The 15,606-nt window shown below is 46.0% G+C and overlaps 1 protein-coding gene across 1 annotated transcript in view; it reads right to left on the bottom strand.

Moving 5' to 3' along the window:
- Window positions 1–15,606, bottom strand: part of Vps25 (vacuolar protein sorting 25) — a 90,341-nt gene that overhangs the window by 29,389 nt on the left and 45,346 nt on the right. Inside the window, exon 3 of the mRNA XM_068379570.1 lies at window positions 11,067–11,171. Within this exon, the coding sequence (XP_068235671.1) occupies window positions 11,067–11,171 (105 nt within the window). The remainder of the gene's footprint in view (window positions 1–11,066; window positions 11,172–15,606) is intronic.

A 15,606-nucleotide genomic window follows, 5' to 3' on the forward strand; every position in this document is an offset into this window, starting at 1 on the left:
CCGATGAGATTTTCCTACTTAAGGCTCCCAAAGACCAGTCAAGGAAGTTGAAAACTTCAAAGGCTCTATAAATGCCTTTCAGCAGATGGTCAAGGTCCGAGGAGGACCAACTAATCTTCGAGCGTCTCATGGCTAGGCGGCGGGGAGAGTCTACAAGGCTTGAGAAGTCACCCTGGGCAGAGGCAGGGACTCCCAAGCCGAGAACTTCTCCCGTGGCATACCAGACGCTCGATCTAGACGAGAGTTTCGACGGAGGGAAGGCAAATGCCGTCTTCCCCAAACTCCTCTTGGTTTCCAACCAGTCGCCTAAAAGCCGTAAAGCTCTCTTGGAAGAGCGAGAGAGCACAAGTTTTGTAAAGGCTGGCATGTTAGCAGGTAAGCCTAGGCAAACTCAGACGGTGGCGAGCGAGGAGCAACAGCGACGAAGTGATCGGGAAACAACTCCTTAAAAATTAACATGACTTTTTTAAAGTCCATTGATGGAGGAACTGATCTGGGTTCGTCTACATCCGAAGGATGATCATCATGCTGAGGGTCAGCAACGTCCTCATCTGAAGGATCCTCATCTGACAACTGCTGAGTAACAAGCAAAGGGGTTGGCAATGCTTGACACGCAGAGTCCACACGCACTGGTGCATTAGTAGCCGTCCAGGATGCAACGTCATGTAACTGCTTAACAGTCTGTGAACTGTCAACAACAACAGGAGCGGGAGGACGCTCGACGTCAACTCGAGACTGTTTTGACTGCCTAGTCTGAGCAGTCAAAACAACTCTAGACTGCGGTGGTTGACGCTCAGCGTCAAAACAAGTCAACTCCGATGGTTGGCGAACGTCCTGAACGTCAACAGGAGCATTAGGAAGTGGCCTAACGTCCAAATGCGGCTGAAAATCAACACGTGACCGCATCGAGTGAGGCTCTACATAGCGTGACTGACGTGACTTAGCTACGCCAACGTCAACAGGACGAGCAAAGGTTCGTTTGGGCGGCTGAAGGCCAGGATCTCGATGAGATAAACGGCGAGGATCAACGTGAACCTTATCGGCAGAATAGTCTTCCATAAGGGAGGCGAGCTTAGACTGCATGTCTTGCAGTATAACCCATTTAGGATCAACGGGAATGGGTGCGGTAAACGACGGGGTTAACGTCTGAGATGGCACAACCTTGCCTACAGCAAGACTCTCTAAGCCTGTGTAACGTTGCTGCTTAGGCGGCGAGCAGTCATCCGATGACTGCAATGGGTCAGAACTGTCCCAATGACTGCATCCAGGACGCTGGAACTGTCCTGAAGGGACCGACTTTCGCTTAAGGGGCCTAGAAACCTTGCTCCATGGTTTCTTATGCGAAAAGCCTTCGGATGACGAGGAGAAAATGGGCTCTCTCGTCTTATGGTAGGGGCGATCTTGGTGAGACACGCCTGACACCATAGAGGGAACGTCTGTTCGCTGATCAAGGCCTCTCGAACCCATAAGTCGTACGACATTACTTCTCCCCTGGGCTTGGGAGCTTGCAAGAGGTCTCGGACTAGGTGAACGACAGGCACGAACAGACGAACCCTCGGTCGCAACACTGTTCACAACACTTTGCGCACTAATCACTTTCCCACTATTTTCCGCTGTGGCACTCTGACACTTAAGCTCTCTAACGTCAGCCATGAGTTGATTAAGATCAGTTGCTAACGCTTCAACTCTTTCACCCAAGGCATGAATTGCACGTAACATGTCTTGCATTGATGGTTCCTGAGTGCCAGAAGGGGGGTTAGGTACAACCACTACAGGGGAAGGATTAGGATCAGGGGCATGTGGAGAGGAAAAATCTACTGACCTAGAGGAACTCCTCCTTACCCTATCTCTCTCTAGCTTACGAGAATACTTGTCGTATTCGAGCCAATCGAATTCCGAAAGGCCCACGCATTCCTCACACCGATCTCCCAATTGACAGGTTTTACCCCGACAATTGGAACACACAGTATGTGGGTCGAGAGAGGCCTTTGGAAGACGCCTATTACATTCCCTAGCATTACACTTACGAAATCTAGGGGCTTGTGAAGCGTCAGCCATTTTGAATTAGTCAAAGAAAGTCCAAAAAACAATCCAAGTCATCAACAATTAAATCTGTCCAATAAAGAGTTCAAGAGTTTAAGTTGAGGAAAAACACCTGCACTGCGAAAGCTCAAACCAAAATGAAGTACTTCACCAAATATGTTGAGAAAACTCCAGGTTATACAGCGAGTATTGATACGTCTTGTCGTCAAGGTCGACAGAGAAGAATTGAAGGCTTGTTTACATGCATGTGTGGTATCTGGCCGATAGTTGGCGCTGGTGGGCACACCCGCAACCTTCATAGCGATCGCGCGCGAGTTTTTGTGTGTGTTTTCTGTCGAGCCGCTGAGCAGCAGCTATTATATATTCACCGGCTAAGTTAAATACAGTGAACCCTCGCTACTTCGCGGTTCGACCATCGCGGATTCACCACTTCGCGGATTTTTTCCATAACCCATATATATACAGTAATATATATATATATGTATGCATGTATTTATGTATATATGTTAGGTATGTATATGTGTATACATATAAATATATATATATATATACACACACACACACACACACACACACACACATATATATATATATATATTTCTGGGCTCGAACCTGTGCCGCCCAGTGAATAAGCTCCATTTAGCACTTATTCTTAGGTAATTTACTGCTAAATATACCAGAGAAAAAATGTAAAGGAGTTCTAGGTTAACTAGCTCGCTCACCTATTGGTATCGGTATAAAATTGGGCGTATATTCCAGAGGTCCCGCACTATTTAGATTAATCCACGACAGAGAACCCCAATAGAGGAGAGCCGTTCAACCTCACTCGGTACTACTACAATGCATCCGCTCAGAACCCAACTCCTTTTAGCACAACGATCAAAGTAACCCGCATTTTTCTGGTGCTCTCGATTTTGGATATTTTCTAGTGAATTATGGCTTCTTCGTCGGTTTCCCAGGAGACACCGTCTAAGTTAAGTACCAAGCTGGATTTTACTGTGTTTTGAGCAACCTAGATCGTTTAATATTTATATTATAGGAGTTATTCTCTTCGTTCATACCGATCTTGCTTGATTTCACTACAGTTGGTACTCCTGTTTTTGAGAGCTTTTAATTTTCACTTGCGGTGTTACTATGTGTATTATTTTTATTATCAAATATTATTTGTTATTGTGAATATTCATTATTTAGCGTTTAGAATCCTCGTGGTTCAATTTTTGGGCCGATATCATTTACGTATCGCTATGGCTGCCGACCGTGCTAAGGCGGCAATGTTATTTTAGCCATCAGGTGTGTCTTTTGTGATTTAATTATTTATGTTGCATGCCTTGCCCAAAAATTTTCTATGTGTTTATTCATATATTTAACGCTATTATTATTATTATAATGAATATTTGTGCCATTACTCCGTTTGATCTGTCTGGTTGGGGATCGTCAGTTGGTAGCCCTGCTGCCTCGTATCATGTGATCCTCCCCCACGCTCCCCCTCTAGCTAGGTGGGAGGCTAGGCTTCTCCCCCCTCCACTAAGGGACCGTTGCCTTCCCTCCTTTTAGAGGGGGTAGTTAAGTGTTTATGGACTTTGTCCTCCGGGTGGCCCGGCGGTTTAGTCTCTGTCTAGTCTGGTTGGCCACCGGTCTACAGAGTTGGATCCCGGTGTACCCTATTTTATATTCACTTTTCATTCTGGCTTATGTTATACGAAACCCTCCGGGTTCGATTGGCAGTTCTTAGTTACAGTTCCGCCCCCCTATTATTTTATAACATTTCCTATGATGATTATATATGACAGATCACTACCCCGGAGTCCCTAAAGGAATTGGTATTGAATATACCTTTATTTCCCGGCCCGGGGTCTACCCCACCCCGGGAAATCAGACACTATGTGTCTTAATTCCTTGTTATTGCATCCTTTTTTATGCTCCCGGCTTGACCGGAATGGATGGCTATACTTTAGTTTCAAGTTAGACTTATGTTATGCCCCTATGTAAGACTATTACAGTTAAGCTCTAACCTTGCGTTAGACCTATGTTAGGCCCGGGTCCTCCGGACCCGCCCCTATTAGAAAAAAAAAAAAAAAAAAAAAAAAAAAAAAAATTAAATTTTTAAAAATTTAAAAAAAAAAAAAAAAGTACAGTTAAGCTCTAATCTTGTGTTAGACCTATGTTAGGCCCGGGTACTCCGGACCCGCCCCTACTTAAAGACTAGTACAGTTAAGCTCTAATCTTGTGTTAGACCTATGTTAGGCCCGGGTCCTCCGGACCCGCCCCTACTTAAAAGAATAGTACAGTTAAGCTCTATTCTTGTGTTAGACCTATGTTAGGCCACTTAAAGAATAGTACAGTTAAGCTCTAATCTTGTGTTAGACCTATGTTAGGCCCGGGTCCTCCAGACCCGCCCCTACTTAAGAGAATTACAGTTTCTCATATACTATTCTTTTTACAGATGGTGCATTGTCTGACGCCGGCCTGTGCAGCTGTTCTGCACCAGCCTTGTGGCCACTCCGTCTGCCGATCTCACGCCCCTTGTGGGGTTCAACTGGAAGACGTTGTGGTATGGCACCCGGATAACTGTGTGATTTGCTTCGACCTCATCACTACCCTTGGATCTGACTCGGTGAGTCCCGTTGGCTATATTGCCTTCTTATTTTATTTACTATTAGTAAGATATCTATGGTCTTGAAGGACCATTGGGAGTCTCCCTTTTATAATTCCCACTATTATTTCAGGCATCCCCGGAGCAAAAGTCTGCGGCTCGGGCCACACTGAAGGTGTGGGTTGGTGGGTTTGCCCGGAATGTAAAGTCTAAGCGGCCGTACGTCCTATCTGAGGACTACTGCACCATGGTTTACCCCAACGCCAAGTCTTCAGCTGCTGTGGCTAGGCATGTGGCAGCTCCCATCATTGCCCACATTGATGCCACTATAACGGGTCTCATCGACCCAGAGCAAGAACCATCGGACGCCCCCGGGAGGTCTGGAGGACAATGTTGCCTCCATGAACCTGGACGTCGAACCAATGTTGCTAGACGAGCCGGATACAGGTAGGGTGGTAAGTGAGGCAGGTGTGTCCGGCGCTGAGATTCCTATCCTCAGCCCCGCTCTTTCTTCTTCTTCTGATCGCTCTTCCTTTCTTGGATTTTCTGGGGACCGTGATTCGTCTCAACGTTCATACCCGGTTCCCCTAAGGATAAGTCTACTTCAAGGACCTTACCCAAAGCTCGCAAGCCTCACAAGACTTCTCATGGCTCTAAACATGGTACGAACCCGTCTTCAAAGACCTCTGGTTCCTCCTCTAAGTCTCACGACCCGGGAGTTCCTACCGCCCCTCCTGCTGCTAGCCCGGGCCTTTCCGAATCAGCTATGCTTCGCATCGTGTCGGAGATGCAGGCAAAGTTGGTTTCGGAGATGCAGTCGAGGATGGACACGATGTTCTCTAACTTCGGTCAGAGAATTGGGGCTTTAGAGCAAGGAGCTCCGGAGAGAGTCCAAAGCTCTCTCATACCGGATGCCTCTAAGCTCCCGCCGTTTGCCAAGAACAACCCCTGGCGGATGGCTCTTCATTCCCCGTTCTCAGACGGAATGTTGACTCTGGAGGGCCTTGGCACTCGTCCTCTAGAGGACTTTGAATTCTTTCCTCCGGGTCTGGCATTTCCATTTCATGGTTATGCCAGACTTACCGAGGAAGCTTTAGTCCGATTAGACAAGGTCCCCAAAGAGACGGTCATCTTCCCGAAGGAGCAAGCCCAATCTGTTTGGGCCAGATTTTTGAATGACATCGGCTGCACTAACACCATGCTGACGCCTTATAAAAGCTCCTTTACGATGTTCTTAATGGACAAGACCACCTTGACTCCATGCGTCAATAAGGTGGCAGAGCTTGCCTTTCAATATGCTCTGGAGGAGAAGCCCTTGCCTCCCATCCGAGAGGTGGATCCAATCTCCCTCCTTCTTCCCTCAGGTATTGAGTGTTGGGACAACGTCCATACCACCTTTACCTCCGGCAAGCTTGCAGCAGACTGTGCCTCAGTCTTGTTTAGTGAGAAGCTTCCCCGTCTCCCGGAATCCCTCATTAAACAGGAATATGATTCCCGCCTACGTGTGGGCCGTACTCTAAACCTGGCCACATCCACGGAGTCGATAGCCTTGACTTACGATACGGAGAGTATTTTTAAGTCTCTCAACAAGGCTACGTTACAGTCTTTATATTATGACTTGTATGACTTCGCTACTGCTAAACGCAGATGTCGCAAGCATGTTCTAGCTGAGGCGACGATTAGGCATGAACCTAATAAACTCATCCGGTCCTCCTGTTGGGGTTCAAATCTCTTCCCCGAGGATCTCGTAGAGGAAGTCTTGGCGGAGGCCACTAGGGTTAATCAGAGCCTTAAAGCCCGTTGGGGTTTGACCCCTAAACGCAAGTATGACCCCGCAAATTATCAAGCCCGGGGTAGGAAGAAGCTTAGACCATATACCTCCACCCAGTTCAGGCAACAACAGAGTGCTTCATCCAACTTCCGGCTGCCTCTTCCTCCATCTTCTGTTGCCCCTGCACAGCCTTCCACCTCTCGGGCTCCTTCGGATGACTATGTCACCGTTCTGCTACCTAAGAGCCAGCTTTCTGGTGCCTCCGCCACTTCCCCTGCCTTTAACCAGTCCTACGAGGCTCATAGCTCTTCCCAGAGTTATGGTAGAGGTAGAGGCTACCACCGTGGCTCTAACCAGAACAAAGGCAGGGGAAGAGCCTTTCGCAGAAGAAAGAACTTCCGAGGCGGACGTGGAGGCAACTCCTCAAACCAATACTGAGGTACAGCAGGTAGGGGGGAGGCTCTATGCCTTCCGCAACAAATGGAGGTTCAGTCCCTGGGCGTTCAGTATCATCTCCAAGGGACTAGGGTGGAGTTGGATTCAAGGACCTCCTCCTCCGAACAAATTTCGTCAACATTCCACTCCGGACCTGGTCGAATTTGTCCAGGATCTTTTACAAAAGAACGCCATACAAGAAACGAAACATCTGAAGTTTCAAGGTCGGCTGTTCAGTGTCCCGAAGAAGGATTCAGACAAGAGAAGAGTGATTCTAGATCTATCCCTTCTCAACTTGTCCATTCAATGCGACAAGTTTCGAATGCTTACCGTCTCGCAGGTGCGGACCTTACTTCCCCGTGGGGCCGTCACCACCTCTATCGATCTTACAGACGCCTACTATCACGTCCCGATAGCGAGACACTTCCGTCCGTACCTAGGCTTTCGCTTAGGGGACAAAAGTTACTCCTTCAAGGTGATGCCTTTCGGGCTCAACATTGCCCCAAGGATCTTCACAAAGCTAGCAGAAGTCGCTGTTCAGGAACTCAGGAATCAAGGGATTCAAGTAGTAGCCTATCTGGACGACTGGCTCATTTGGTCAGACACCTCCCAAAATTGCCTAAAAGCCACTCACAAAGTCATCCATTATCTTCAATCTCTAGGCTTCCAGATCAACTTCAAGAAGTCCCGTCTTCTTCCAAAATCGAAGTTCCAATGGCTCGGCCTGCAATGGGATCTTATATCTCATACTCTGTGTCTTCCCAGACCCAAGAGGTTAGAGATTGCAAGGAACACCAAACGCTTTCTCAAAGACAAAGTAAGTTCCAGACGACTCCAAGAGAAGATTCTGGGGTCCCTTCAGTTTGCCTCAGTGACGGATCTTCTTCTGAAGGCAAAATTGAAAGATATCAATCGTGTCTGGCGTTCGAGGGCGAACCGGAAGCTCCGGGACAGGAAAGTCCGCCTTCCTCCCATTCTACGGGAAAGACTTCTTCCTTGGACAAGAGCAAACAGTCTGTCAAAGTCAGTTCCCCTTCGATTTCCGCCTCCGGAATTAATCATTCACACAGACGCATCCCTATCAGGTTGGGGCGACTATTCTCAGCTCAAGAAAGTTCAAGGTCTTTGGACTCCCTTGTTCCGCCATTTTCACATCAATGTGCTAGAGGCCATGGCAGTTCTTCTAACCCTGAAACGTCTCGCTCTTCCCAAGAAACAACACCTTCGTCTGGTCCTCGACAGCGAAGTGGTAGTCCGCTGCCTCAACAGAGGCGGGTCAAAGTCAGGGCCTCTGAACCATGTTCTAGTAGCCATATTCTCCCTAGCAGCCTCGAACCGTTGGCATCTTTCAGCTGTCCACCTGGCGGGAGTCCGGAATGTAGTGGCAGACGCCCTGTCCCGGACCTCCCCTCTAGAATCGGAATGGTCACTCGATCTAAAGTCATTTCGGTGGATTCTCTCTCAGGTTCCCGGTCTCCAAGTGGACCTCTTCGCCACGGAATCCAACCACAAATTGAGAGTATATGTGGCTCCCAATCTAGACCCTCAGGCTTACGCCACAGACGCCATGTCACAGAATTGGGACAACTGGGAAAAGATTTATCTCTTTCCCCCGGTGAATCTTTTGCTGAAAGTTCTAGACAAACTGAGATCCTTCAAGGGACAAGTAGCCTTGGTCGCACCCAACTGGCCCAAGAGCAACTGGTATCCTCTCCTGCGGGAGTTGAGATTATACCCTCGCCCGATACCCAATCCGGTTCTGTCTCAGATAGTACAAACACGCGTTGTGTACGCTTTCTCAAACATTCAGAGCGCCCTAACTTTATGGACTTTATGAAGTTTGCGGCTATGCATGGTGCCAATATTGATCCTCAAAACACCTTGTTCCTAGAATCGGATAAACGGGATTCCACCATCCGTCAGTATGACTCTGCAGTAAAAAAGTTGGCAAAATTTTTAATAGACTCAGACGTGAACTGTATGAACTTGAACCTTACAGTCACTTTCTTTAGATCTTTATTAGAATCAGGTCTGGCAGCCAATACTATCACCACTATTAAATCGGCTCTGAAAAAGATCTTCCTAGTGGGTTTTAACATAGACTTAACCGACTCTTTGTTAGCTTCAATTCCGAAAGCTTGTGCCAGACTGAAACCGGTTACTCGTCCTACCCCGGTGACCTGGTTCCTTAATGACGTACTCAAATTGGCTTCTGATACCATTAACAGTTCTTGTGGTTACATGCCCCTTCTCAGGAAAACACTTTTCCTAGTGAGCTTGGCTTCCGGGGCAAGAATTTCTGAATTGGCAGCCTTGTCGAGAGACCCGGGTCATATTGACTTTCTGCCTTCAGGAGAGGTCCTTCTTTCTCCTAACAAATTCTTTTTGGCTAAGAATGAAGACCCTCAAAACAGATGGACCTCCTGGAAAATTGTTCCCCTCACGCAAGATCCGTCGCTGTGCCCTGTCACTACTCTTAGGTCTTATCTATCCCGGACCTCCTCTAACTCCTCGGGGCCTCTATTCGTTAGAGAACAAGGCGGTACCATTACTATTAAAGGGATCAGGCAACAAATTTTGTATTTTATTAAACAAGCTAACCCTGACTCTTTTCCTCTTGCACATGATATCAGGGCGGTTGCCACCTCGGTGAACTTCTTTCACCACATGAATTTTACAGACCTTTCCAGGTATACAGGGTGGAAATCACCGTCAGTGTTCAAGAAACACTACCTTAAACATTTGGAAGCCCTAAAATTTTCTACAGTAGCCGCAGGGAGCGTAGTTACTCACGAGTAACTCACAGGTTAATGCCTTGACTCTTTATCTCTCCCTCTTACCTGCCTCATTTATACCCTATTGTATTCGTTGGTCGCGCACCTGAATACTGTTATTATATTTGTAAATTTTATGCTCCTGAGTATCTGTATATATTATCACTCACGGCATTATTATACCTACCTTATTGGATTTATGTTCATATTTAAGATACCCTTATAATTGTTTTTTGGTACTCATCTCTGATTAAAGCATCCTGTTTTTCTCTTACGCTTATGTTTTTTCCTTTATTTTGCAAGTTTGGTGACATTTTTCTCTTGTATAGATTCACTGGGCGGCACAGGTTCGAGCCCAGAAAAGGGATTTTGACGTAGGAAAAATCTATTTCTGGGCGAAGGACCTGTGCCGCCCAGTGAACCCTCCCAGCTCCTCTCCCTTGGAGTCCCCAAACTTTGGGTGCTAAGGAGTTGGGTTCTGAGCGGATGCATTGTAGTAGTACCGAGTGAGGTTGAACGGCTCTCCTCTATTGGGGTTCTCTGTCGTGGATTAATCTAAATAGTGCGGGACCTCTGGAATATACGCCCAATTTTATACCGACACCAATAGGTGAGCGAGCTAGTTAACCTAGCACTCCTTTACATTTTTTCTCTGGTATATTTAGCAGTAAATTACCTAAGAATAAGTGCTAAATGGAGCTTATTCACTGGGCGGCACAGGTCCTTCGCCCAGAAATAGATTTTTCCTACGTCAAAATCCCTTATATATATATATATATATATATATATATATATATATATATATATATATATATCTAAAGTAGGAAGATGTGATGTAGTTCTAAGGGAAAAGTATGGGAAATATGTCTGGGTAATAAGCAAAGCTCTACCTCCAGTTTGTTTCTACATTATGATCAAAGATAAATGTAAACAAAACATTGGTTGCCATTTTTTATCGTGCTTTTTAGCATGTTTAGGAAATGCATGATATAAAATCACCTTTAATATTTGTGCCTGTTTTAGTTTAGGGTACTGTAGTACATGCATTAAGTGTTCTGTACATTAAAGGGTAGTTTGTTAACAGTACTATGTACAAGGGAAGGTTTTAAAAGTCTGAATATACATGTTGAATAAATAGGTAAATATGGTGTTACTACTTCGCGGATTTTCACCTATCGCGGCCGCGACTGGAACCTATCTACCGCGATAAACGAGGGTTCACTGTATTTAAAAAATGCAATTTTAATCTTAATGCTGCCAAAACTTTTATATACCCTGTACGAGCAAATTGCAAAATGAATATTGATTAAGTCATTGAAATATAGCTAATAGAACTTTTACTAAAACATATCTATTATGAAAATCTACATTGAGCGCAATAATCATTCAACACTCCTCTTTTACAAAATACTACCTTAGCTCAGTTTCATACATGAAAGTTTCATCTTACCTTCGCTTCGTCTTATCAATCCATTCAAGGTTTCCTCGCTTTGCTAACTCCTCTAAAACCACAGCAATGCTGTCTGCTGGTAAGGCTCGACTAATGGATGGATTCCTTAGCAACAGATGACATTCAATTAGTAAATAGTTAAATCAAATTACTTTTATTATTAAAATAAAATGTACTGTAAAGTATTCTACCCAAATTATGCATCTGATAAAAAGAATTTTGAAAATAAAAAGGAATTTTGATAAGAAAAATTTATTATTTCTATACCATACTCGTCTGAAGTTCATATTGTTTTTTCTTGAAGCTGACCTATAATTGATCTATCTATCTATTTACAAAGGCATTTCCCCCAATTTTGGGAGGGTAGCACAACATCAAACAAAGGAACAAAAGGGGACCTTTCCTCTTTCCGCTCCTCCCAGCATGATGAGAGATTCAGCCGAGCTGTTACTGCTAGGGTGCCAAAGTCTACCCTACCCTGTTATCCACCACAAAAAAAGTTTCATACACTGAATCCCATACTGCTGCTACCTCCGCGGTCACTAAGGCAATCAGAGGAAGTAGCAGGGCCTACCGGAACTGCGTCACAATCGCTCACCATTCATTCCTACTTCTAGCACGCTCTCTTGCCCCTCTCACATCTATCCTCCTATCACTTCATGGATCTACCCAAACCTTGGCCTTCCTCTTGTACTTCTCCCATCAACTCTTACATTTATCACCTTCTTTAGCAGATAGCCACTTTCTATTCTCTCAACATGGCCAAACCACCTCCACACATTCATATCCACTCTAGCTGCTAAACCATTTCTTACACCTGTTCTCCCCATCACTATTTCGTTCCCGGCCCTATCTAATCGAGATACACCAGCAATACTACTCAGACACTTCATCTCAAACACATTTAATTTGTCTCTCCGTCACTTTAATTCCCCACAACTCCGATCCATACATCACAGTTGGCATAATCACTTTCTCATACAGAAATGTTATTTTGATAATAAAATAAATTTTTGAATATACTTACCCGGTGATTATAATAGCTGCAACTCTGTTGCTCGACAGAAAAACTCTACGGAAAAATTCGCCAGCGATCGCTACACAGGTAGGGGGTGTACTCAACAGCGCCATCTGTCGTTCAGATACCCATTACTCATTGTAAACAAAGAACTCAATTTTCTCCTCGGTCCACTGTGTCTCTATTGGGGAGGAAGGGAGGGCCCTTTAATTTATAATCACCGGGTAAGTATATTCAAAAATTTATTTTATTATCAAAATAACATTTTTCAATATTTAACTTAACCGGTGATTATAATAGCTGATTCACACCCAGGGGGGTGGGTAGAGACCAGCAAAATATGTTTACATCATATGAGCTAAGAATTTTTATTTCATTTTATAAGTTATCAAAATAACTAAACAAAATAAATAGGTACCTGGTAAGGAAGTCGACTTGAACAATTACTCTGCCTTTTTAAGTACGTCTTCCTTACGGAGCCTCCCGATCCTCTTAGGATGCTGAGCGACCCCTAGGAGCTGAAGTATCAAGGGTTGCAACCCATACAACAGGACCTCATCAAAACCTCTAATCTAGGCGCTTCTCAAGAAATGACTTTGACCACCCGCCAAATCAACTAGGATGCGAAAGGCTTCTTAGCCTTCCGGACAACCCAAAAACAACAATAAAAACATTTCAAGAGAAAGATTAAAAAGGTTATGGAATTAGGGAATTGTAGTGGTTGAGCCCTCACCCACTACTGCACTCGCTGCTACGAATGGTCCCAGAGTGTAGCAGTTCTCGTAAAGAGACTGGACATCCTTAAGATAAAAAGACGCGAACACTGACTTGCTTTTCCAATAGGTTGCGTCGATTATACTTCGCAGAGATCTATTTTGTTTAAAGGCCACGGAAGTTGCGACAGCTCTAACTTCGTGTGTCCTTACCTTTAGCAAAGCTTGGTCTTCCTCATTCAGATGGGAATGAGCTTCTCGTATTAACAGTCTGATAAAATAGGATAAAGCATTCTTTGACATAGGCAAAGATGGTTTCTTAACTGAACACCATAAAGCTTCAGACGGGCCTCGTAAAGGTTTAGTTCGTTTTAAATAGAACTTAAGAGCTCTTACAGGGCATAAGACTCTTGCTAGTTCATTTCCAACCATACGATAAGCTTGGAATATCGAACGATTTTGGCCAAGGTCGAGAAGGCAGCTCGTTTTTGGCTAGAAAACCAAGTTGTAGAGAACATGTAGCCGTTTCAGATGAGAATCCGATGTTCTTGCTGAAGGCATGAATCTCACTGACTCTTTTAGCTGTGGCTAAGCATACCAGGAAAAGAGTCTTTAAGGTGAGATCTTTCAGGGAGGCTGATTGTAGCGGCTCGAACCTGTCTGACATAAGGAATCTTAGTACCACGTCTAAATTCCAACCAGGTGTAACCAAACGACGCTCCTTCGTGGTCTCAAAAGACTTAAGGAGGTCCTGTAGATCTTTATTGTTGGAAAGATCTAAGCCTCTGTGACGGAAGACTGATGCCAACATGCTTCTGTAACCCTTGATAGTGGGAGCTGAAAGAGATCGTTCTTTCCTCAGATATAAGAGGAAGTCAGCTATTTGAGTTACAGAGGTACTGGTCGAGGATACGGATACTGACTTGCACCAGTTTCGGAAGATTTCCCACTTCGATTGGTAGACTCTAAGGGTGGATGTTCTCCTTGCTCTAGCAATCGCTCTGGCTGCCTCCTTCGAAAAGCCTCTAGCTCTCGAGAGTCTTTCGATAGTCTGAAGGCAGTCAGACGAAGAGCGTGGAGGCCTTGGTGTACCTTCTTTACGTGTGGCTGACGTAGAAGGTCCACCCTTAGGGGAAGTGTTCTGGGAACGTCTACTAGCCATCGAAGTACCTCGGTGAACCATTCTCTCGCGGGCCAGAGGGAAGCAACTAGCGTCAACCTTGTCCCTTCGTGAGAGGCGAACTTCTGCAGTACCTTGTTGACAATCTTGAACGGAGGGAATGCATATAGATCTAGATGTGACCAATCTAGGAGAAAGGCATCTATATGAACTGCTGCTGGGTCCGGGATTGGTGAGCAAAATATTGGGAGCCTCTTGGTCATCGAGGTTGCGAAGAGATCTATGGTTGGCTGGCCCCAGGTGGCCCAAAGTCTCTTGCATACATCCTTGTGGAGGGTCCATTCTGTTGGAATTATTTGTCCCTTCCGACTGAGACAATCTGCCATGACATTCAAGTTGCCTTGGATGAACCTCGTTACTAGTGATATGTTTAGACCTTTTGACCAGGTGAGGAGGTCCCTTGCGATCTCGTACAACGTCAGAGAGTAGGTCCCTCCTTGCTTGGAGATGTACGCCAAAGCCGTGGTGTTGTCAGAGTTCACCTCCACCACTTTGCCTTGAAGGAGAGACCTGAAGCTTTTCCAGGCCAGACGTACTGCCAGTAGCTCCTTGCAGTTGAAATGCATTGTCCTTTGACTTGAGTTCCATATTCCCGAGCATTCCCGACCGTCTAATGTCGCACCCCAGCCTACGTCCGATGCGTCCGAGAAGAGAACGTGGTTGGGAGTCTGAACAGCCAGGGGAAGACCCTCTCTTAGGTTGATATTGTCCTTTCACCAAGTCAGACAAGACTTTTATCTTTTCGGAAACCGGGATCGAGACCGCTTCTAGCGTCTTGTCCTTTTTCCAGTGAAAAGCTAGATGGTATTGAAGAGGACGGAGGTGTAGTCTTCCTAGTGACACAAATTGATCCACGGATGACAGTGTCCCTACCAGACTCATCCACAGCCTGACTGAGCAGCGTTCCTTCTTCAGCATCTTCTGGATGGATAGCAGGGCTGGGGCCTGATCGTCTTGTTGTTCAGCAACGTCCTCATCAGAGGGTTCCTCATCCGAAACTGATGAGGAAACGGCAACGGAGTGGGCAACGTCTGGCTCGCTGAATCCGGTCGCACTGGTGGATGCGTGACGGAGCCGGACGCAATATCATGGAACTGCTGCACAGTCTGTGAACTGTCAACAACCATGGGTGCGCGAGGAAGCACAGCGTCAACCCGAGACTGTCTAGACCGTCTGGGTTGTGCAGTCAACACCCTACCGGGTTGCTGAGGTTGACGCACTGCGTCAAAACAAGTCACCTCTGCTGGTTGTTGAACGTCCTGAACGTCAACAACCACCTCCGAGCGTCGCTTAATGTCAACGTGCGGCTGGCAACCCACACTGGGTCGCATCGGTGGAGGAACCACCTCAACTGGCAGACGCGAGTAGGTTACCTCAGCGTCAACAGGGCGCACAACCGACCGGTTGGAAGGTTGTTGGCCAGAAGGTTCTTCTCCGCATTTAAGTCCTCTATCAAGGACGCAAGCTTGGACTGCATGTCTTGCAGCAAAGCCCATTTAGGGTCTACGGGAGCAGGTGCGGCAACAGACGGGGTTAGCGACTGAGGCGGAACCGTTTACCACCCCTGAAAGCCTTGTTATGCGTGACATAATAGTACAGCAAAACTTCAAAGGCTCGACAACAGCTGTG

Source organism: Palaemon carinicauda, chromosome 1 (assembly GCF_036898095.1).
Source record: "Palaemon carinicauda isolate YSFRI2023 chromosome 1, ASM3689809v2, whole genome shotgun sequence".
Taxonomy (NCBI): Eukaryota; Metazoa; Arthropoda; class Malacostraca; order Decapoda; family Palaemonidae; genus Palaemon; species Palaemon carinicauda.